The 21,780-nt window shown below is 45.9% G+C and overlaps 1 protein-coding gene across 17 annotated transcripts in view; it reads left to right on the forward strand.

Annotated features, from left to right (window-relative positions):
* Positions 1-393: 393 nt before the first annotated feature.
* Positions 394-21,780, forward strand: part of mark3a (MAP/microtubule affinity-regulating kinase 3a) — a 65,539-nt gene continuing 44,152 nt past the window's right edge. For all 17 annotated transcript variants that reach the window (XM_080479617.1, XM_080479631.1, XM_080479629.1 and 14 more), the window contains exons 1-4: positions 394-1,043; positions 10,079-10,261; positions 12,321-12,374; positions 19,573-19,621. In XM_080479617.1, coding sequence (XP_080335743.1) covers positions 993-1,043; positions 10,079-10,261; positions 12,321-12,374; positions 19,573-19,621 — 337 coding nt within the window. In that variant the 5' untranslated portion in view covers positions 394-992. The remainder of the gene's footprint in view (positions 1,044-10,078; positions 10,262-12,320; positions 12,375-19,572; positions 19,622-21,780) is intronic.

Here is a 21,780-nt window from a genome sequence, read left to right on the forward strand (position 1 = left end):
TTGTTCAGTGATTTGAAGTTTGAATACGGGCCTTTCTGTTTGCATGTTCTTCCTGAGCGTTGATGATTGAGGATTGATTTTATTTCATTTTATTGAATTGTATTTTGTTTTTGAAAACTTGCTGCCGAAGGCAGTTGTTTTTAATGTGCTTTAGATACAAACCTTGACTAAAATGAAAAATATAAACAACCGGACAACATCCGGATTTCAAAGTGAAAGCCTGTAACTAGCAAGAAAAGATGTATACTTTTTTGTATATGGATCTCAAAAGACTCGAATTTAGTCACATAGGAAAGAGAAGGGAAATGTAGGTTTTTCGACATCCTGCAGAGAGTTCCGTTTTGTCCGAGCCTGGGAGCGGTCCGTGAACGCAGCCTAATCCAGCCCAGCCGCTGAGTAGCCATTTTGGTCCCACCTAAAGCAGACGGAGCCGCTTCGCTTCGGGCCGCCGGAGATGGAAGAAACCGAGCCGAGGGCGACTGCCTCCGCCGCCAAGACCCTCTGATCCGGTCCGAGAAACATCCGCGACACGCACTTGACGCCATGGCTCGTTTGTAGGTGGCTGGGCTCCTGGGACAGCGGAGAAAAAGCGGCAGAAGGAGCGGCAGCCTGTGGTGGTTCTTTGGAGACCGACAGCGCCTTAGTTGAGTTCACGGACTCCAAAACTCGAGCGGACAGACGGACTCCGGTTCTAAGCACAGGCCGGGGACTCTGGTCCAGCACAGGCCGGAGACGCTGCCCACACGGCTTGTGAATACAGAACTCTGGATCGGAGGTTTTACTGCGATGACATGCAGTGAGTGAGGATTCCCCTCCTGGTTGTTCTTAGTTTTTCGGTGCGGAACAGTTCTGCTTGTCGGTCCAACACGTCCGGTCTGGGTCGATCAATGCTCGCACGGTTCCCCCGGAGAGAACAGCAAAGCGGGGCAATAATCTCACTTGTTCCGCTGTCGGACTAAACACTGGTGGATTTCTGCAGGACAAATAAAAAGATGTCAACGAAAACTCCTTTACCTACGGTCAACGAGAAGGGGACGGAAAGTGTACGTATTCCAGCTGGTTTACTATATTTTCTGAAGGCTCCTGAACACACCACAGCTCAATTGAGATCAATGTAACTGGCTTCTCTTCACTGTTTAGTTACTTTACTTTACTTTGCTTTGCCTGTGTAGACGCTAATGGTTTCACACTGGGAGGCTTCACTTTGTCTGTTCATCGTAAACCAGCAAATTGATATAAATCTACCTTACTGGATGTGTTGATTCGAACTGTACTCGGTGATTTTGATGTAAGTTTCGACCCCACGGAGGGTAATTGGGATGTTGTCGGGGTATTTAGGCCTTCTGCACTTTGCCTACAGCTTCTGGCAGCCAACAGTAGTTTGACTTCTTGCGCCCACTGGCTGTGCGAGCTGTCACTCAAAGGTCTTAACCGCTCAGCGCCCCCCCCCCCCCCCCCCCCCCCAACAGGATCTCCTGTTGTCAAGGTAACTGCAGCCTCAGTGTTTCCGGTGTGGACTTTCAACATTTAATCAATCTTAATAAAAAGTGTTTTTTTATTATTAAAAAACTAAATGTATAATTCGAAGTATACACACTAAAAATACAACCAAACTGTTTTTTACCAGCCTAAGAAAACGATTATTAACACGATGAAGAGTACTGGATCGGTGTTCTTCATCTGCTGGAAATATTTCAGAAAAATTAACAAATCTTATGATATTTAAAAAAAGACAAACGGGTTAAAGTGTTTTGACAGTTTTTATTCTAAACTTCTCTTGTTCCTCCTGTTCACCTCCTCCTCCTCCTCCTGTTCCTCCTGTTCACCTCCTCCTCCTGTTCTCCTCCTCCTCCTGTTCTCCTCCTGTTCCTCCTGTTCACCTCCTCCTCCTCCTGTTCTCCTCCTGTTCCTCCTGTTCACCTCCTCCTCCTGTTCTCCTCCTGTTCCTCCTGTTCACCTCCTGTTCCTCCTGTTCACCTCCTCCTCCTCCTGTTCACCTCCTCCTCCTGTTCCTCCTGTTCACCTCCTCCTCCTCCTGTTCACCTCCTCCTCCTGTTCCTCCTGTTCTCCTCCTCCTCCTGTTCCTCCTGTTCTCCTCCTCCTCCTGTTCACCTCCTCCTCCTCCTCCTCCTGTTCCTCCTGTTCACCTCCTCCTCCTGTTCACCTCCTCCTCCTCCTCCTGTTCCTCCTGTTCACCTCCTCCTCCTGTTCACCTCCTCCTCCTGTTCTCCTCCTCCTCCTGTTCTCCTCCTGTTCCTCCTGTTCACCTCCTCCTGTTCCTCCTGTTCTCCTCCTGTTCCTCCTGTTCTCCTCCTCCTGTTCCTCCTGTTCACCTCCTCCTCCTGTTCTCCTGTTCCTTCTGTTCTCCTCCTGTTCCTCCTGTTCCTCCGGTTCTCCTCCTGTTCCTCCTGTTCTCTTCCTCCTGTTCCTCCTGTTCTCCTCCTCCTCCTCCTGTTCCTCCTGTTCACCACCTCCTCCTCCTGTTCTCCTCCTCCTCCTCCTGTCCTCCTCCTGTTCTCCTCCTCCTGTTCCTCCTGTTCACCACCTCCTCCTCCTCCTGTTCACCTCCTCCTCCTCCTCCTGTCCTCCTGTTCCTCCTGTTCACCTCCTCCTGTTCCTCCGGTTCTCCTCCTGTTCTCCTCCTCCTCCTCCTGTTCCTCCTGTTCACCACCTCCTCCTCCTGTTCTCCTCCTCCTCCTCCTGTCCTCCTCCTGTTCTCCTCCTCCTGTTCCTCCTGTTCACCACCTCCTCCTCCTCCTGTTCACCTCCTCCTCCTCCTCCTGTCCTCCTGTTCCTCCTGTTCACCTCCTCCTGTTCCTCCGGTTCTCCTCCTGTTCTCCTCCTCCTCCTCCTGTTCCTCCTGTTCACCACCTCCTCCTCCTGTCCTCCTGTTCACCACCTCCTCCTCCTCCTCCTGTTCTCCTCCTCCTCCTCCTGTCCTCCTGTTCCTCCTGTTCACCACCTCCTCCTCCTGTTCTCCTCCTCCTCCTCCTCCTCCTCCTCCTGTTCACCTCCTCCTCCTCCTCCTCCTGTTCACCACCTCCTCCTCCTCCTCCTCCTCCTCCTCCTGGTCAGGTCGCTCCAGAAACCTTCAGTATTCTAAGTTTCTAGCTCCTCCTTGATTTTCCTCATTTGAATATTGGATCATAGGAGCTGCATTCAGAATCTGCTGTGTCTGTGTGAGCTGGACTGGCTCCACCCACACATGCCCATCTTGGGAAGAGGAGGAAGTACTTCCTCTCGTGGTGCCATGTGCCAGAGCAGAGCTGCCTAATTGTGGGAGGAGTCAAAGGGAGGGCCTCCCTTGATTGGGATTGGCTAAACCCTAAAATATAAAATGCCAGGAAATAGTGACTGCAGTATAATTATGCAATATTTTACAAAATGATATATATTTCAGGGATATACCGATATCAGTATTGGGTCCAATACTGCGTGGTGTACTCCTTAAAACTCTGAGTCATCAGACGGTAATGTCACCTGCAGGTGTTGAGAGGACGAGCGATGTCTGCTGTTTAGAGTCTTTAATATTAATGAGACTATAAATGATATTCTGACAAAATATCATGAGGAGGAGAAAGAGTTGGTTGAACACCAGAGACGGCTGGACGAGCTGAGTGAGCCTGGTGTCGCTGAAGTCATGATGGAGTACGATGAAGCACTACTCACTACACGTCTGAATACTGAGCAACACAGTACGACCTGAAGCTGCTGGAAATAACAACCATACAACCATACAGGCCGTAAGGAGGAAATAACAACCATACAACCATACAGGCCGTAAGGAGGAAATAACAACCATACAGGCTGTAAGGAGGAAATAACAACCATACAACCATACAACCATACAGGCCGTAAGGAGGAAATAACAACCATACAACCATACAGGCCGTAAGGAGGAAATAACAACCATACAGGCTGTAAGGAGGAAATAACAACCATACAACCATACAGGCTGTAAGGAGGAAATAACAACCATACAACCATACAGGCCGTAAGGAGGAAATAACAACCATACAACCATACAGGCCGTAAGGAGGAAATAACAACCATACAGGCTGTAAGGAGGAAATAACAACCATACAACCATACAACCATACAGGCCGTAAGGAGGAAATAACAACCATACAACCATACAGGCCGTAAGGAGGAAATAACAACCATACAGGCTGTAAGGAGGAAATAACAACCATACAACCATACAGGCTGTAAGGAGGAAATAACAACCATACAACCATACAGGCCGTAAGGAGGAAATAACAACCATACAACCATACAGGCTGTAAGGAGGAAATAACAACCATACAACCATACAGGCTGTAAGGAGGAAATAAGAACCATACAACCATACAGGCCGTAAGGAGGAAATAACAACCATACAACCATACAGGCCGTAAGGATGAAATAAGAACCATACAACCATACAGGCCGTAAGGAGGAAATAACAACCATACAACCATACAGGCCGTAAGGAGGAAATAACAACCATACAACCATACAGGCCGTAAGGAGGAAATAACAACCATACAACCATACAGGCTGTAAGGATGAAATAACAACCATACAACCATACAACCATACAGGCCGTAAGGAGGAAATAACAACCATACAACCATACAGGCTGTAAGGAGGAAATAACAACCATACAACCATACAGGCTGTAAGGAGGAAATAACAACCATACAACCATACAGGCCGTAAGGAGGAAATAACAACCATACAACCATACAGGCTGTAAGGAGGAAATAAGAACCATACAGGCTGTAAGGAGGAAATAACAACCATACAACCATACAGGCCGTAAGGAGGAAATAACAACCATACAACCATACAGGCCGTAAGGATGAAATAAGAACCATACAACCATACAGGCCGTAAGGAGGAAATAACAACCATACAACCATACAGGCCGTAAGGAGGAAATAAGAACCATACAACCATACAGGCTGTAAGGATGAAATAACAACCATACAACCATACAGGCCGTAAGGAGGAAATAACAACCATACAGGCCATAAGGATGAAATAAGAACCATACAACCATACAGGCTGTAAGGAGGAAATAACAACCATACAACCATACAGGCCATAAGGATGAAATAAGAACCATACAACCATACAGGCCGTAAGGAGGAAATAAGAACCATACAACCATACAGGCTGTAAGGATGAAATAAGAACCATACAACCATACAGGCTGTAAGGAGGAAATAACAACCATACAACCATACAGGCCATAAGGATGAAATAAGAACCATACAACCATACAGGCTGTAAGGAGGAAATAACAACCATACAACCATACAACCATACAGGCTGTAAGGAGGAAATAAGAACCATACAACCATACAGGCTGTAAGGATGAAATAACAACCATACAACCATACAGGCCGTAAGGAGGAAATAAGAACCATACAACCATACAGGCTGTAAGGATGAAATAACAACCATACAACCATACAACCATACAGGCTGTAAGGATGAAATAAGAACCATACAACCATACAGGCTGTAAGGATGAAATAAGAACCATACAACCATACAGGCTGTAAGGATGAAATAACAACCATACAACCATACAACCATACAGGCTGTAAGGATGAAATAACAACCATACAACCATACAGGCTGTAAGGATGAAATAACAACCATACAACCATACAACCATACAGGCTGTAAGGAGGAAATAACAACCATACAACCATACAACCATACAGGCCGTAAGGAGGAAATAACAACCATACAACCATACAGGCTGTAAGGAGGAAATAACAACCATACAGGCCGTAAGGAGGAAATAACAACCATACAACCATACAACCATACAGGCTGTAAGGATGAAATAACAACCATACAACCATACAGGCCGTAAGGATGAAATAACAACCATACAACCATACAGGCTGTAAGGAGGAAATAAGAACCATACAGGCTGTAAGGAGGAAATAAGAACCATACAGGCCGTAAGGATGAAGCTCACACCACGGGATGATTCCTCTGGGAAACGCGTTGACATGTCGCATCACATGACTTTCTACATGCGTGACGGAAAAGAGAATGATGTCATTATGGAACACATGACCGGCTGGAACGTCACTGACATGAGCCGCTGTGGTTCCTGACCAGACTTGATAAATAAGGATGGAAATGGAAAACACATGAACAGCCTTTATATTGTAGAATACAGAAAAACATGGAGGCTACCTCCTCAGACTAATAACATGAGTTCAGCTGTTTTCTACATTTTATCCTTTGTCCCAATGCAAATTCTTTGACCATCAGATTCTAATGTGGAGATTTCTGGGTAAAGTGTCAATCACAGGATGAACTGCTTGTTCTGACTGGTGTGGTAGAACATGATGGAACTTCTCCTCCAACAGTTTCTCCTCTTTAACCTGTGAGATTCAGTCTCCACCGATTTCTTCTTCGCCTCTTCTCGTCTCTGCAACTGTGAACATGTCCATGTGATAGCGTCTGAATCCCGTGACTCATGGAGTCAGCTCCGAGTCGGCTGGAGATTTGATGTGTTGCACAAACACGCCACCGCCGCTCGCTTTCTATTGATCCCAGCGATGGGGGAGGGGCTGGGGCTGGGCTGGGGGGCAGTGGTGCCGGTCTCCTTGTTGTTCATGTCACTAAAACAGCCGCTGAAATTCAACTTTTGACGAGGTGGATACTGAGGAAAGGCTTTGTTCATGGTGCTTTAAGATGGTCGTCCACGTTGTCAGGATCTGTTCTTGGTCCGAAGCTGTGAATGAAAAGACGTTAACACGGAGGCGCATTTCGCTGAACTGGGACTTTGCGTCTCTTTGTCTTCATCCAGCTTACAGAGCAACACCAACACATCACCAGTCCATCACATGCTACACAACAACCAGCGAGCACAGCGGCGCAGGAGAACAATGGAGGGTTGATATGGAGAGAAGATGTTTAATGTAAATATTCAAAGGAATGAGCTTCATGAAATCTGACAGGGAAACAAAACATGATTGAAATGAATAAAAGAAAAAGAAATATTGCTGCTTGTCCAGAGTGACGATGGTCACTGACCAACCAGCAGACGGCTGCTTTGTAGCTCCGCCTTCTGGAACCGTTCCTTTGTGCTGGGTACCTGAGTGCTGGGTTCTGTCGGTACCGTCCACAGCTTCTGTCAGGGACACTCATGCCGCCCCGCCCCGCCCCGCCTCGGCACAGACTCACGTCTGTAGACAATTCAAGTTTACATTTCATTTCTATATATTTTCTACATTAAATTCCCTCCAGAAACTTGAAAAGGGAAAATCCTGAAGCTCAGGCTAATAAAACTAATGACCTTTCAATTTAAGAGTTTTATGAAGCTCATCAAACAACTGAATACTTTAACTCACCACTTCGCTGGCTCCTACAATCTGTATGTTTGGTGGGTTCTTGATTGGTTCTAATTGGGTCTGTAATTGATAAATGAAATGTATTTACCAGTTGGAAGGCATACTTGATTGGGTTGTTTGAAGCTGGAGAACATCTCTGTTTAGTTTAATGACTTGATGAAGCCACTTGGATAAAACACCTGTTAAGACACGAGTTCAGTTGACTTGAGACGGTTCTGACAAACCCGGTGCAGGAAGTCCCTCCTAGGCCCCGTTTACACTACGTTTCAACGCACCACTTCTGCAGTTCATTTCAGGAAGGTTTAAACATTGTAAAGGGACCCCCAGAACCCACAAACTGAAACTGGCAGCGTAAAGAGACTTTTAATAAAGTTCACTTTCTTTTAACTGCTGCTGTCGGCACTTCATTAGTTGTAATAGTTGTTGGTATTACACATTATTTTCAACTTGTTTGACTGCAATGAAAATGCACTCATTTTGTGCATGAGAAGAAGTATAAATAGTCACGCAAAGAATCACTGTTATTTAAACCAAAGCTTCTTCACTGGTGTGGACCTTTATAGAGGGGCAGCTTCTAACCTGTGTGAAGCACTAGAATAATAAGAGTCGTGGAACCAGACTTTAATTCTGAAAGGGGGTGTGTGTGTGTGTGTGTGTGTGTGTGTGTGTGTGTGTGTGTGTGTGTGTGTGTGTGTGTGTGTGTGTGTGTGTGTGTGTGTGTGTGTGTGTGTGTGTGTGTGTGTGTGTGTGTGTGTGTGTGTGTGTGTGTGCGCGCAGTGGATTGACTGGCTCAGTGCCCCCCCCCCCCCCCGTGGTTGTCGGGGCTCTGAGTTGGGACAATCTGGTGTTGTGGGAATCTCTATGGGCTGAAACATGGCGGGCTGAAACATGGCGGGCTGAAACATGGCGGGCTGAAACATGGCGGGCTCGCAGGCGGCCAGGAGGCAGCGCAGCTTTGTAACAGGAAGAGATCCTCTCCAAACCTCAGTCATTTATTTCTTCATCTCTCACTAGAAGTTGGTGGCTGTGAAAAGGTCCCAATGCTCCACTGTGTTGTGTAAGTAACAGAAACTCCTGATGTTCCCACAGGCGGGTTTTTTCTTCCCAGCGTACGGAGATCAGCTGTGACCTTATCCTGGCTGCCGGTATTTTTATCTCTGCTGCTATCAACTGCAGGAGTCCTAATATATTCCTGTCATGACTTAAAGTGTGTCTGTGCTGCTGAGATGAGATTAAAAGGACTTTATTGTTTCATTTGCAGTTTTTAAGCCTTCAGTTTGGTTTTAGGTGCACATGAATGCTCTAATGAATTAAATTGATCTTGACCTTGTCCTTCTGTGGCATTGCGCATATTCGCCTATTATGTGACAACTGCAGGTTTTATCAGGCGAATCTGTTGCATGAGAAGTTGTGTTACGACGGTATGTTTGGGGTTTTGTTTATTCTCTGTGAAATGTCCCGACTTCATCAAGGTTTCCTGTGGTTGTGTGGCGGGTGAATGGGGTCGGTGAAGCCTGGGGAGAACCCGAGCACCGGCAACATCGAATGAGCGATCGATACCAGCATCTGTCAGATTAAAACAAATCTAAAATAAATACACGGTGGCTCACAGAGGGGGGCTTTTGAATCCAGCAGCACCCCCAGAAAAATCAATCAATCCTTTAAAATCATGTAGAGAATTGGGTCTTTTTGACCTGTGCAGCCCCTGAATGTGTATTATTAACAAAGTTTGCCTGAAGCAAAGAAAATAAGGTTGATTATTTTTAGGTAGTTTTTGACTATATAAAAAAACCTAACATCCCAGAAAAATCTATTCAAGTTATCCAACTAACTGGGTCAGTCTTGCAATACCAGTTTTTACCACTCGATGGTGCCTTGAGTCACGGAGTAGTTGGTTGTGCTCAGTTACATTCTGCCATGCTTCGAATCCCTTGATGAAAGTATTGAGGAGCCGTGCCTGTTGGGAGAAGACGATTCTTCCACTTCCTGTTGAGCTGTAACATGTTTAAAGACGTTTCCCCGTTGAAAGAGAAACGACTGTTTTCTTTGGCGGCATCACAAGTCGGTTACGTGTGTCACATGACTTGGCACCTTGTCATGCACATTTAATCAAGAACAATAAACTGGTAGTGCAGATTGAACAAGAGAAACCAAATTGAGTGAAAGAAAAAGAGGGTTAATTTAAAAGGGTAACCAGGAAAATAAAGGGTAATGTGTCCGGCAGTAAAATGTACTTCTGAGGAAAGTCTACCAAGAAAGACGTGTAAATACAGAAAGATCAGGAAAAACTTTTAGCTTGAAGAAAAGTAGAAATCTATGAATTTAACTCCTCATATCGGAAATTCTCCGATATTCTATCCAGGTAAACTGAATATGTTTGGTTTTCTTAAAGTATTTCTCAAGATTTTCGCTTTTCCTCAAAAGTGGATCAGGAGCAGTAACTGTAAAAAGCAGAGGAGCGACCACGTGGAGGCTGGGATGTTTCAAACGGTGAATCTGCCCGGAGGAAACAAGGCAGCTGGAAGAAAAGGTCACTTTCTTTGTCTGGAAGCAGAACTATAAATATCAGGAGTGTTTTTTCCTGCGCAGCCTGAGTGGATGTGCCACAGCGGCTCGACGTGAGTCACCGCTGATCCGTGTGGATGCTGCACAGCCAGAAGGATTCAACAGGCAGTTTCTCACATCTGTTTTCTGTTTGTGTGTCTCTGCAGCACACGTCTCACAGTAATGGACGTCAGGAGATCAGCTCGCGTTCGGGACGCACCGGCGTCCGCACCCGCAGCTCCGAGGAGCCGCAGCAGCCCCACGTGGGAAACTACCGGCTGCTCAAAACCATCGGCAAGGGCAACTTCGCCAAGGTCAAGCTGGCCCGACACATCCTCACCGGCAGAGAGGTGAGACGCTGCCACTCAGGAAACCTTTCTCCACTCCAGGAACCACACTTACAGCCCAGGCCAGTTGTTTTATCCCTTTACCTCCCAGCTGATGATAGAGAACATCTGAAGAACAGAGTGTGAACAGTCCTGAGGCTTCAGTCGGTTTTACTCAGTCCTGCTCAGGACGAGTCCCCGTTTGTCCAGCAACAGTTCAAGTGGAAACGTTTTCATTTCAGGAACGGTTCGTTTTTACACGACAACGTTCAGAAAGTAGGATAGAGTAGAGTCTCTCCAGGCCCTGAGGCCGGTCGCAGCGCCGGGCCTCTCCAGGCCCTGAGGCCGGTCGCAGCGCCGGGCCTCTCCAGGCCCTGAGGCCGGTCGCAGCGCCGGGCCTCTCCAGGCCCTGAGGCCGGTCGCAGCGCCGGGCCTCTCCAGGCCCTGAGGCCGTCGCAGCGCCGGGCCTCTCCAGGATGTGAGGCCGTCGCAGCGCCGGGCCTCTCCAGGATGTGAGGCCGGTCGCAGCGCCGGGCCTCTCCAGGCCCTGAGGCCAGTCGCAGCGCCGGGCCTCTCCAGGCCCTGAGGCCAGTCGCAGCGCCGGGCCTCTCCAGGATGTGAGGCCGGTCGCAGCGCCGGGCCTCTCCAGGCCCTGAGGCCGGTCGCAGCGCCGGGCCTCTCCAGGCCCTGAGGCCGGTCGCAGCGCCGGGCCTCTCCAGGATGTGAGGCCGTCGCAGCGCCGGGCCTCTCCAGGCCCTGAGGCCGGTCGCAGCGCCGGGCCTCTCCAGGATGTGAGGCCGGTCGCAGCGCCGGGCCTCTCCAGGATGTGAGGCCGGTCGCAGCGCCGGGCCTCTCCAGGATGTGAGGCCGGTCGCAGCGCCGGGCCTCTCCAGGCCCTGAGGCCTAGCAGAGTAGTCTCTTGTCATCCAGCCTGTTTGGAGGCGAGAGACGAGGAAAGCAAAGGTGCTGCATGCACGTTTGCTTTCCTCAATGTAATATGGCGATATATCAAGGCCCGAGGAATTGAGTTCATTTCATTTATCGTTTGATTAATTGATTAATTGATTATCGTCCCAGGCCTAGTTACTGTCCATCTACTGAGCATGTGCAGAACTACTAGTTACTACGGCTGTGGTGACCAGGACCACCAGCAGCGTTTCTGCCATCTGCATAGAGATGGAACCTGAGTGTTTTCAAAAAGTTTTGCCTTTCCACGACGACGGAGCCCAAGCATTATTAAAAAGTTGCATTTTCCCTGTTTCCATGGAGACTGAGTTGGGAATGTTTTCAAAAAGTTCCACACTGGGAGCCTCTTACAGTTTCCGTTTCAGTGACTGTTGTGTAAACGGACCCCAAAAGGCAGCTAACGTTTCCTGAGATTGCTTCAGATTGAAGATTAGTAGTGAGCTTGACTCCAGAAGCTTCGGGCTTGTTAAGACAAGTATGACGAGCACGACCCGGACGCTGAAGTTGGCTCAACACGGTATTTTTTTACTTTCTTGCCCTCTGTAAGAGAGTTAGCTTTGAAGCTAACCCTTTAGCACCTTCTGTTTGTTTAAGTTGAGTTGAATGTTGATTGCCAATTTCCATCCCTTGCAGCACTCTTTAGTCTGCACTGATGTCTGACTACTTTAGATTAAACTTCCTAACGTGAACTGGTGAAGTACCGATCCCACTGTTACACTGCTGGAAGAGGCTTGATTCATGTCATTGGTTCCGCTGTGCTTTAATGGAGATTAAATCCAGTTAATCCGGTCAAACTAGATTTAACAGAGTGTTCTGGTTTCTGCACCAAACCTTTAAGTGGTGTTTCTCACACATGTGCAGACATAAAGAAGCAATGTGATTCCTCTGAGCGACTTGCTGACTGGGTCATGTGATGATGCGTGGAAACCGGCCCAGTCTGACTCTTCTTGGCACTAATGGTCGGGTTCAGGGCAGCGATCAGAGTCTTTTCCCTCCGGATCCGGGTCCTCGTCCACACACAGTCACTTTCCTCTGCTGGACTCTTTCCTTCCCACGTCCTCTCCTGTCGTCCGGCCTGCCAGACTCACTTCCACTTCTGTGTTTCTTCTCTCCTCAGGTGGCCATTAAGATAATAGACAAGACGCAGCTGAACCCAAACAGCCTTCAGAAGGTAATTTCCTCCCTCTGCTGTTTCACCCTCACTGTGGCACAATCCTCTCACTAATTCATCAAACACAACAGATTGAGTATTAATTGTGTAAATGGGAAGCAGTGCATGCTGGGAGAGAGCGTCTGCCCCCATGGAGCTCCTGAAGTGAATTAAGAGCTTTTATCAGTTTTAGTGCAGCGGGGATGATGATTTCAAAGCAAAGTAAACGTTGATTAACAGGAAGCACAATATTTTTCTCATTGATGACAGCCAAAGTTGTTTTTTATTTTAATCCTAGATCTGCTAGTATAACTTTCAGTCATGAGTTTCTGGTTATATTAGCATCAATAGTTCCTGATGTTAATATGATGACTGTAAAATATTTGTGGCGATACGGTAGTGTTAATTAGATATATAAAGTATTTTATCGATATGTGATAACATATCCGGCTCAACATGCTCATTATTAACGTCTCTTCTGGATGAAAGTTGTCCTGTTTTTATGTTTAGGTTGATTTAAGGTTTAACAAGTTGCTGTAAATTGAATTCTTTGTCGACTTCAGAGGGAACGGTTTGTGGGATTAATACTGACGGCTTACAGTGCAAACAGATTTTAAAAGTTTTTCTGAACGTCTTTAATTCTTCCTGAAAAGAACACTGTCATTTTTTATCAACGTTTCCCTGTTGGTTGTCACACAGCCAGGAAGCAGCTTCACTCTTAGAATGCAGATGTCTGTCTCTGTCTCTGTCTCTGTCTCTGTCTCTGTCTCTGTCTCTGTGTCTGTGTCTGTGTCTGTCTCTGTCTCTGTGTCTGTCTCTGTCTCTGTGTCTGTCTCTGTGTCTGTCTCTGTCTCTGTGTCTGTGTCTGTCTCTGTCTCTGTGTCTGTCTCTGTCTCTGTGTCTGTCTCTGTCTCTGTCTCTGTCTCTGTCTCTGTGTTCATCACCTTGCCCATCTCTGCGGTCGGTCAGTGGTTTTCCATCGGCCGCGGCCTTTGGGTCTCGGAGGCCCGGGCCCCGTGGCGTTGGCGGCGACACCATGCTGTCTGAAAAGCTCCCAGTCATGACAGCGCTGCTCACGCCGGCACAAAGCGAGGGGCTTTTGTCCTGTTGTCTTTATTTGTCCTGTAGTCTTTATTTGTCCTGTTGTCTTTATTTGTCCTGTTGTCTTTATTTGTCCTGTTGTCTTTATTTGTCCTGTTGTCTTTATTTGTCCTGTTGTCTTTATTTGTCCTGTTGTCTTTAGGTTACTGCTTTGTCACAATGAAGGAGCGGCTCTCTCTGAGAACGTTGTCAGGTTCTTGTTCCTGCTGTTCCACCAGGGATTCACATTTCTATTCATGTTTATTTTAAGGAACTGGAGCACGCAGCCAGAAAGGAGCCGCATTTAAATGCTTTCTTGTTTTACGATTGACACTTTAAATATTCCCATTCCTGTCACACGTTTCAGTTTATAGACGCGCTGTGTGTGTTTGTGCGTGGGTGTTGTCCTTTAACCTTTTTTGTTGAGTTGGAAAGTTCAAGGAATTCCTGACATTAATTAGTTTAGCTCCTCGCTAACGGAGCATGCTAATAGTGCTAACTAGCAAACTGTCAGACATGATGAGCAGAATAGCGACCTGCTAACACGCATGTCAGCAATGGACACATGAGGACCAGCTTGCTTCCTGCGTATTTTTAGGCGTTTTACAAACGCTGAACGATTAAGGTGGACAAAGTCATCATGCTATCAATGCTAAGTCGGAGGACGGACGGCGTATGGCAGGGGATGGACGGTGGGGGGCGTATGGCGGGGGATGGACGGCGGGGGGCGTATGGCGGGGGATGGATGGCGGGGGGCGTATGGCGGGGGGCGTATGGCGGGGGATGGACGGCGGGGGGCGTATGGCGGGGGATGGACGGCGGGGGGCGTATGGCGGGGGGCGGACGGCGGGGGGCGGATGGCGGGGGGCGTATGGCTGGGGATGGACGGCGGGGGGCGTATGGCGGGGGATGGACGGCGGGGGGCGTATGGCGGGGGATGGATGGCGGGGGGCGTATGGCGGGGGATGGACGGCGGGGGGCGAATGGCGGGGGATGGACGGCGGAGCGTGGGGGACATTGTCTCCGAAGCCCAAATGTTTATTTTCGGCCTCTCTTCTGTTCTTGGTCGTTTGTCGGAGCCGAGTGAACCTTCACGCCCGTCAGCGGCTCCTCGGACGTCCTGATTAAATCTAAACATTGTTGGCCAACAGATTACAATCTCTGACCTCCTCTTCCTCCTCTTCTTCTTTCATTAGGTGGTTGTAGAGAAGTTATAAAAACAATTACCTCCTTTTTTTTTGTGTTTTTCAAAGTGCGTCACTGAAAGAACTGGCTGAAATCTCCTCACAGCTGGCAGTCCAGTTGTTTTCCAGTCAGATGCATTCTCACTCTTCATTCTCCAGTTTTCAATCCAGGCCTTTTGGTCCTGCTGAAGCTGCGAGTGAGGCTCTATCATGGAATGACACTTATTGGAACGTGCTAAGTTCTGTTAGCTCTACTAGCTCTCTGCTTAGTTCTGTTAGCTCTCTGCTAAGTTCTGTTAGCTCTACTAGCTCTCTGCTAAGTTCTGTTAGCTCTACTAGCTCTCTGCTAAGTTCTGTTAGCTCTACTAGCTCTCTGCTAAGTTCTATTAGCTCTACTAGCTCTCTGCTAAGTTCTGTTAGCTCTACTAGCTCTCTGCTAAGTTCTGTTAGCTCTCTGCTAAGTTCTGTTAGCTCTCTGCTAAGTTCTGTTAGCTCTACTAGCTCTCTGCTAAGTTCTGTTAGCTCTACTGGCACTCTGCTAAGTTCTGTTAGCTCTACTGGCACTCTGCTAAGTTCTGTTAGCTCTCTGCTAAGTTCTGTTAGCTCTCTGCTAAGTTCTGTTAGCTCTACTGGCACTCTGCTAAGTTCTGTTAGCTCTCTGCTAAGTTCTGTTAGCTCTACTAGCTCTCTGCTAAGTTCTGTTAGCTCTCTGCTAAGTTCTGTTAGCTCTACTAGCTCTCTGCTAAGTTCTGTTAGCTCTCTTCGAGTGTGACGCCCGGCTCAATAACAATCCTAATAAATAAGTTCAGGTGCCACAAACGGCCTGTTTTGATCTCAAAAGACGGCAAGAAGCTACAGATAACTCTGAGTTTGATTCTGTTCTGAAAAGTGAGATTTGTGAAGACTGAGTATTGAAACATCTAATGTCTTCAGATTAAAGCCCAAAGCTGCAGCTTTCAACGTGTTTGCACTATCACAGCCTGCATTTGCTGTGTAGCCGGCGGTAACGTAGCCGGCGGTAACGTAGCCTAACGTAGCCGGCAGTAACGTAGCCGGCGGTAACGTAGCCGGCGGTAACGTAGCCTAACGTAGCCGGCAGTAACGTAGCCGGCGGTAACGTAGCCGGCGGTAACGTAGCCGGCGGTAACGTAGCCGGCGGTAACGTAGCCAGCGCTCGCCGCCTCCTCCCTACTCTGGATTTAATGAAGGACTGCTTTTGGCCTGTGAGCTTCATGTTTCCCGCCTCCTGCAGTCATGTTCTTGATAACAGAACCGGTTTGTCTGGAGATGTCTCCCTCCTTGAAGCACCAGCAGCGTTTTGTGGAAGGAAAGTTCTGTTCCCTCAGACTGGACTTCCTGGGTCATATTTCAGTCTGGGCGATGTGTGAGAGCGGCGAGCGAGTCGCCCTGCAGTCTGACGCCAAACTAGAAAAACCAGACCTGCTCCTCCTCCTGGTGGGGCAGCTCGGCCTGCACCGCCGCTGCTCCACCGCGCCACCTCTCTGCACGACACGATGGCGGGTGTGTCGGGGCGGGTCCCCGGTCCGAGTCCACAAAGATCTAATGTGAAATCAGCGAGAACTCAAAAAATGAGCCGGCGGCGCTGGGAGCTTCTGGAGGGGAAGTGAGCGAGGTGTCGTTAACAGCAGATCAATAATAACTTGCTGCAGGACTGCGGCTGCTGCTGCGGCTGCTGCTGCGGCTGCTGCTGCGGCTGCTGCTGCGGCTGCTGCTGCGGCTGCTGCTGCGGCTGCTGCTGCGGCTGCTGCTGCGGCTGCTGCTGCGGCTGCTGCTGCGGCTGCTGCACGCTGGTGAGGAATAAAGCGAGGTTCCCTTCAGGGTGAGGAAGGCCCGTCTGACGCTGCAGGATCATTCAGCTTTTATACAGACGTCCACTAACTCGGATTGTTTCAGCTCTGAAATCCACGTCTGAATCTTTAATGGGTAAAAATAGTTCTGCAACTAACGATTATTTTGATCATCGATTAATCGCTCAATTAGTTTTTCGATTAATAGATGAATCGGATAAAAAAAACTAAAATACATCTGAAATTGTAGGACCAATTGATATTGAACGAACCGAACACCAAATATGTTCTGGTTATTTAAAAGCACATAGCTGCAATACAAAGATGTATACTATATATATATATATATATATATATACACAGTGGGGCAAAAAAGTATTTAGTCAGCCACCGATTGTACAAGTTCTCCCACTTAAAATGATGACAGAGGTCTGTAATTTTCATCATAGGTACACTTCAACTGTGAGAGACAGAATGTGAAAAAAAAATCCAGGAATTCACATTGTAGGATTTTTAAAGAATTTATTTGTAAATTATGGTGGAAAATAAGTATTTGGTCACTTCAAACAAGAAAGATCTCTGGTTCTCACAGACCTGGAACTTCTTCTTTAAGAAGCTCTTCTGTCCTCCACTCGTTACCTGTATTAATGGAACCTGTTTGAACTCGTTACCTGTATTAATGGAACCTGTTTGAACTGGTTACCTGTATTAATGGAACCTGTTTGAACTGGTTACCTGTATTAATGGCTCCTGTTTGAACTGGTTACCTGTATTAATGGAACCTGTTTGAACTGGTTACCTGTATTAATGGAACCTGTTTGAACTGGTTACCTGTATTAATGGCTCCTGTTTGAACTGGTTACCTGTATTAATGGTACCTGTTTGAACTGGTTACCTGTATTAATGGTACCTGTTTGAACTCGTTACCTGTATTAATGGTACCTGTTTGAACTCGTTATCTGTATTAATGGCTCCTGTTTGAACTGGTTACCTGTATTAATGGCTCCTGTTTGAACTGGTTACCTGTATTAATGGCTCCTGTTTGAACTGGTTACCTGTATTAATGGCTCCTGTTTGAACTGGTTACCTGTATTAATGGTACCTGTTTGAACTGGTTACCTGTATTAATGGTACCTGTTTGAACTGGTTACCTGTATTAATGGTACCTGTTTGAACTCGTTACCTGTATTAATGGCTCCTGTTTGAACTGGTTACCTGTATTAATGGCTCCTGTTTGAACTGGTTACCTGTATTAATGGCTCCTGTTTGAACTGGTTACCTGTATTAATGGCTCCTGTTTGAACTGGTTACCTGTATTAATGGCTCCTGTTTGAACTGGTTACCTGTATTAATGGCTCCTGTTTGAACTGGTTACCTGTATTAATGGCTCCTGTTTGAACTGGTTACCTGTATTAATGGCTCCTGTTTGAACTGGTTACCTGTATTAATGGTACCTGTTTGAACTGGTTACCTGTATTAATGGCTCCTGTTTGAACTGGTTACCTGTATTAATGGAACCTGTTTGAACTGGTTACCTGTATTAATGGAACCTGTTTGAACTGGTTACCTGTATTAATGGCTCCTGTTTGAACTGGTTACCTGTATTAATGGTACCTGTTTGAACTGGTTACCTGTATTAATGGTACCTGTTTGAACTCGTTATCTGTATTAATGGCTCCTGTTTGAACTGGTTACCTGTATTAATGGCTCCTGTTTGAACTGGTTACCTGTATTAATGGCTCCTGTTTGAACTGGTTACCTGTATTAATGGCTCCTGTTTGAACTGGTTACCTGTATTAATGGCTCCTGTTTGAACTGGTTACCTGTATTAATGGAACCTGTTTGAACTGGTTACCTGTATTAATGGAACCTGTTTGAACTGGTTACCTGTATTAATGGTACCTGTTTGAACTGGTTACCTGTATTAATGGCTCCTGTTTGAACTGGTTACCTGTATAAAAGACGCCTGTCCACAACCTCAAACAGTCAGACTCCAAACTCCTCTATGGCCAAGACCAAAGAGCTGTCGAAGGACACCAGGAGAAGGATTGTAGACCTGCACCAGACTGGGAAGAGTGAATCTACAATAGGCGAGCAGCTTGGTGTGAAAACATCAACTGTGGGAGCAATTATCAGAAAATGGAAGACATACAAGACCACTGATAATCTCCCTCGATCTGGGGCTCCATGCAAGATCTCATCCCGTGGGGTCAAAATGATCATGAGAACCACACGGGGGGACCTGGTGAAGGACCTGCAGAGAGCTGGGACCAAAGTAACAAAGGTTACCATCAGTAACACACTACGCCGACAGGGAATCAAATCCTGCAGTGCCAGACGTGTCCCCCTGCTTCAGCCAGTGCATGTCCAGGCCCGTCTGAAGTTTGCCAGAGAGCACATGGATGATCCAGCAGAGGATTGGGAGAAGGTCATGTGGTCAGATGAAACCAAAATAGAACTTTTTGACATGGCAATGTACAGCTGTGTATCATCCGCATAGCTCTGAACGTTGATGCAGTGTCTCCTGATGACGTCCCCAAGCAGCAACCTTTACAGATTAAAAAGAGTTGGACCTACAATGGAACCTTGGGGAACTCCACCCTGGGTTCTCTGGGTTCTGGAGGAGCTGAAGTCTCTTTAACACAAAACTGTAAAAGGTAGACGCAACATTTAGATTATGAATTCATTTTGTTTCTTAAAAAGAGGAAAGTAAATAATAATCATAGTAATCTCACTTACCTTCAGACACTAAGGATCATTTGGGAAATGTTCCTTTTAAATATGATCATTTGAAAGAGAATACTAAAACATTTATTACCAAGAAACATGGTTCCAACCAGGAAACCCCGACCCTCCGGTGTTTCTGTTTACAATGTGTGTGAATCCGTCTCCTTCCTCCTTCCTCCTTCCTCCTTCCTCCTTCCTCCTTCCTCCTTCCTCCTTCCTCCTTCCTCGCTTTTCTGCTTTTCTGCTTTTCTGCTTTTCTGCTTTTCTGCTTTTCTGTCCGTCGTGTGTTAAAAGATTGAGAGAAATCCCAGCGAGGAGTTTCAGCTTCTTATTGGATCTGATGAGCAAAATGTTTCAGTGAAAAAGTCCCAAATCTGCTGAGCGGAAACTCTAGATGTGCTCTTGTTTCTTGTGTTTCAGCTCTTCAGAGAAGTTAGAATCATGAAGATCTTGAATCATCCCAATATAGGTGAGTGGACCAAAGGCCCATGATGAGTGGTCTGCTTTTACATATTAATGGAAATCTCTCTTTCCTCATTTATTTTGTTCCGATCTACAACAACACTTTACATTTGTTTACACTTGTTTGTTCCACTTTCTGAAATATTACAATTATTCATCTATTGTTTTGGGTTCTTTTCCAACTCCACCATCGTTTGCATTGTTTTCTGATATTTCTTGATTTTCTCTTCACGGTTTGAAGTTTCTGATCGTACAGCTAAAGCGTTATATTTATTCATCTTTATTGACTTATTAAACATTTTTATCATCAGTATTTGTGGATATTTAACTTTTTTTAACTTAATTTTTGAAATCATTTGCTGTTGCATTTCATCTCTTTGTTTTTGTAACTCCATATTGTGTTTGGATGGTTCTGATTCCTCCTTTGTTTGAAAGAAACAGTCACAAAATATTGAAAGTACATTAAATATACAAAATGAGGATGATATTTAAGCATTTAAAAAACAGTATAGACTCTGAGAGATTCCATGTAAAAAGTCCTGTTTTTAAAACCGATGAAGTGTGGCGAGGATGTTTGATCCCACATGTTTTATAAAACGTCTAAATAATGAAGCGAAGCACAGATTGTTCCACTGTTGGTGAATTGAGAAGCGAGTGTGTGACAGGAGCTCAGAGCGTCTGCAGGAGGAAATACCAAGAAACACCAAACCGCTGCAGCGGCGCCGAGACTGACAGGAGACACACATTACATTTCTGTACTCGAGTAAAGGAGGAAGAGTATGTTCCCAGGGATTCCAATGAAAATCCCATATAAAGTAATGAATACTAAATTACCAAGACTTGTGGGAATAACTCATTAGTAACTAATTACTTTCATAATATTTGTAACAGAACTGCTGTCTCTTTCCGTCCTGCTCACAAAGACGCTCATTAGCATTAGCATTAGCATTAGCATGAGTCTGTTTGTTACTGATTGACTGAACTCCTGTTTACTGCAGGAGAAAGAACTAGTCACTAACCATCACTAACATGTTATCTTTATCCACAGCAGCTTGGATTACCCTTAACACCTCCAATGTTAAGTTAGCATTAATATGTTCGTTATAGGCTACCATTAACACCTCCAATGTTAGGTTAGCATTAATATGTTCGTTATAGGCTACCATTAACACCTCCAATGTTAAGTTAGCATTAATATGTTCGTTATAGGCTACCATTAACACCTCCAATGTTAGGTTAGCATTAATATGTTCGTTATAGGCTACCATTAACACCTCCAATGTTAGGTTAGCATTAATATGTTCGTTATAGGCTACCCTTAACACCTCCAATGTTAGGTTAGCATTAATATGTTCGTTATAGGCTACCATTAACACCTCCAATGTTAGGTTAGCATTAATATGTTCGTTATAGGCTACCATTAACACCTCCAATGTTAGGTTAGCATTAATATGTTCGTTATAGGCTACCATTAACACCTCCAATGTTAGGTTAGCATTAATATGTTCGTTATAGGCTACCATTAACACCTCCAATGTTAAGTTAGCATTAATATGTTCGTTATAGGCTACCATTAACACCTCCAATGTTAGGTTAGCATTAATATGTTCGTTATAGGCTACCATTAACACCTCCAATGTTAGGTTAGCATTAATATGTTCGTTATAGGCTACCATTAACACCTCCAATGTTAGGTTAGCATTAATATGTTCGTTATAGGCTACCATTAACACCTCCAATGTTAGGTTAGCATTAATATGTTCGTTATAGGCTACCATTAACACCTCCAATGTTAAGTTTGCTTCTCATTGTGAGAGCCGTCTGCATGTTGGCACTTATCTCAGCTCTTTTATTTACTATATTATAGAGCATCTTCCCTCCTCTTACATCCAGATTATAGAGCAGCTTCCTCTAACATCAGATGATAGAGCATCTTCCTCCGCTAACATCAGATTATAGAGCGTCTTCCTCATCTAACATCCAGATTATAGAGCGTCTTCCTCCTCTATAATCTGATGTTAAGGGAGGAGGATGCTCTATCACCTGATGTTCGAGCTTCTCCCTCCTCTAACATCCTGATTATAGAGCGTCTTCCATCCTCTAACATCAGACGATAGGGCATCTTCCTCCTCTAACATCAGATGATAGAGCATCTTCCTCCTCTAA

This window comes from Lipophrys pholis (genome assembly GCF_963383615.2).
Source record: "Lipophrys pholis genome assembly, chromosome: 14".
Lineage (NCBI taxonomy): Eukaryota > Metazoa > Chordata > Actinopteri > Blenniiformes > Blenniidae > Lipophrys > Lipophrys pholis.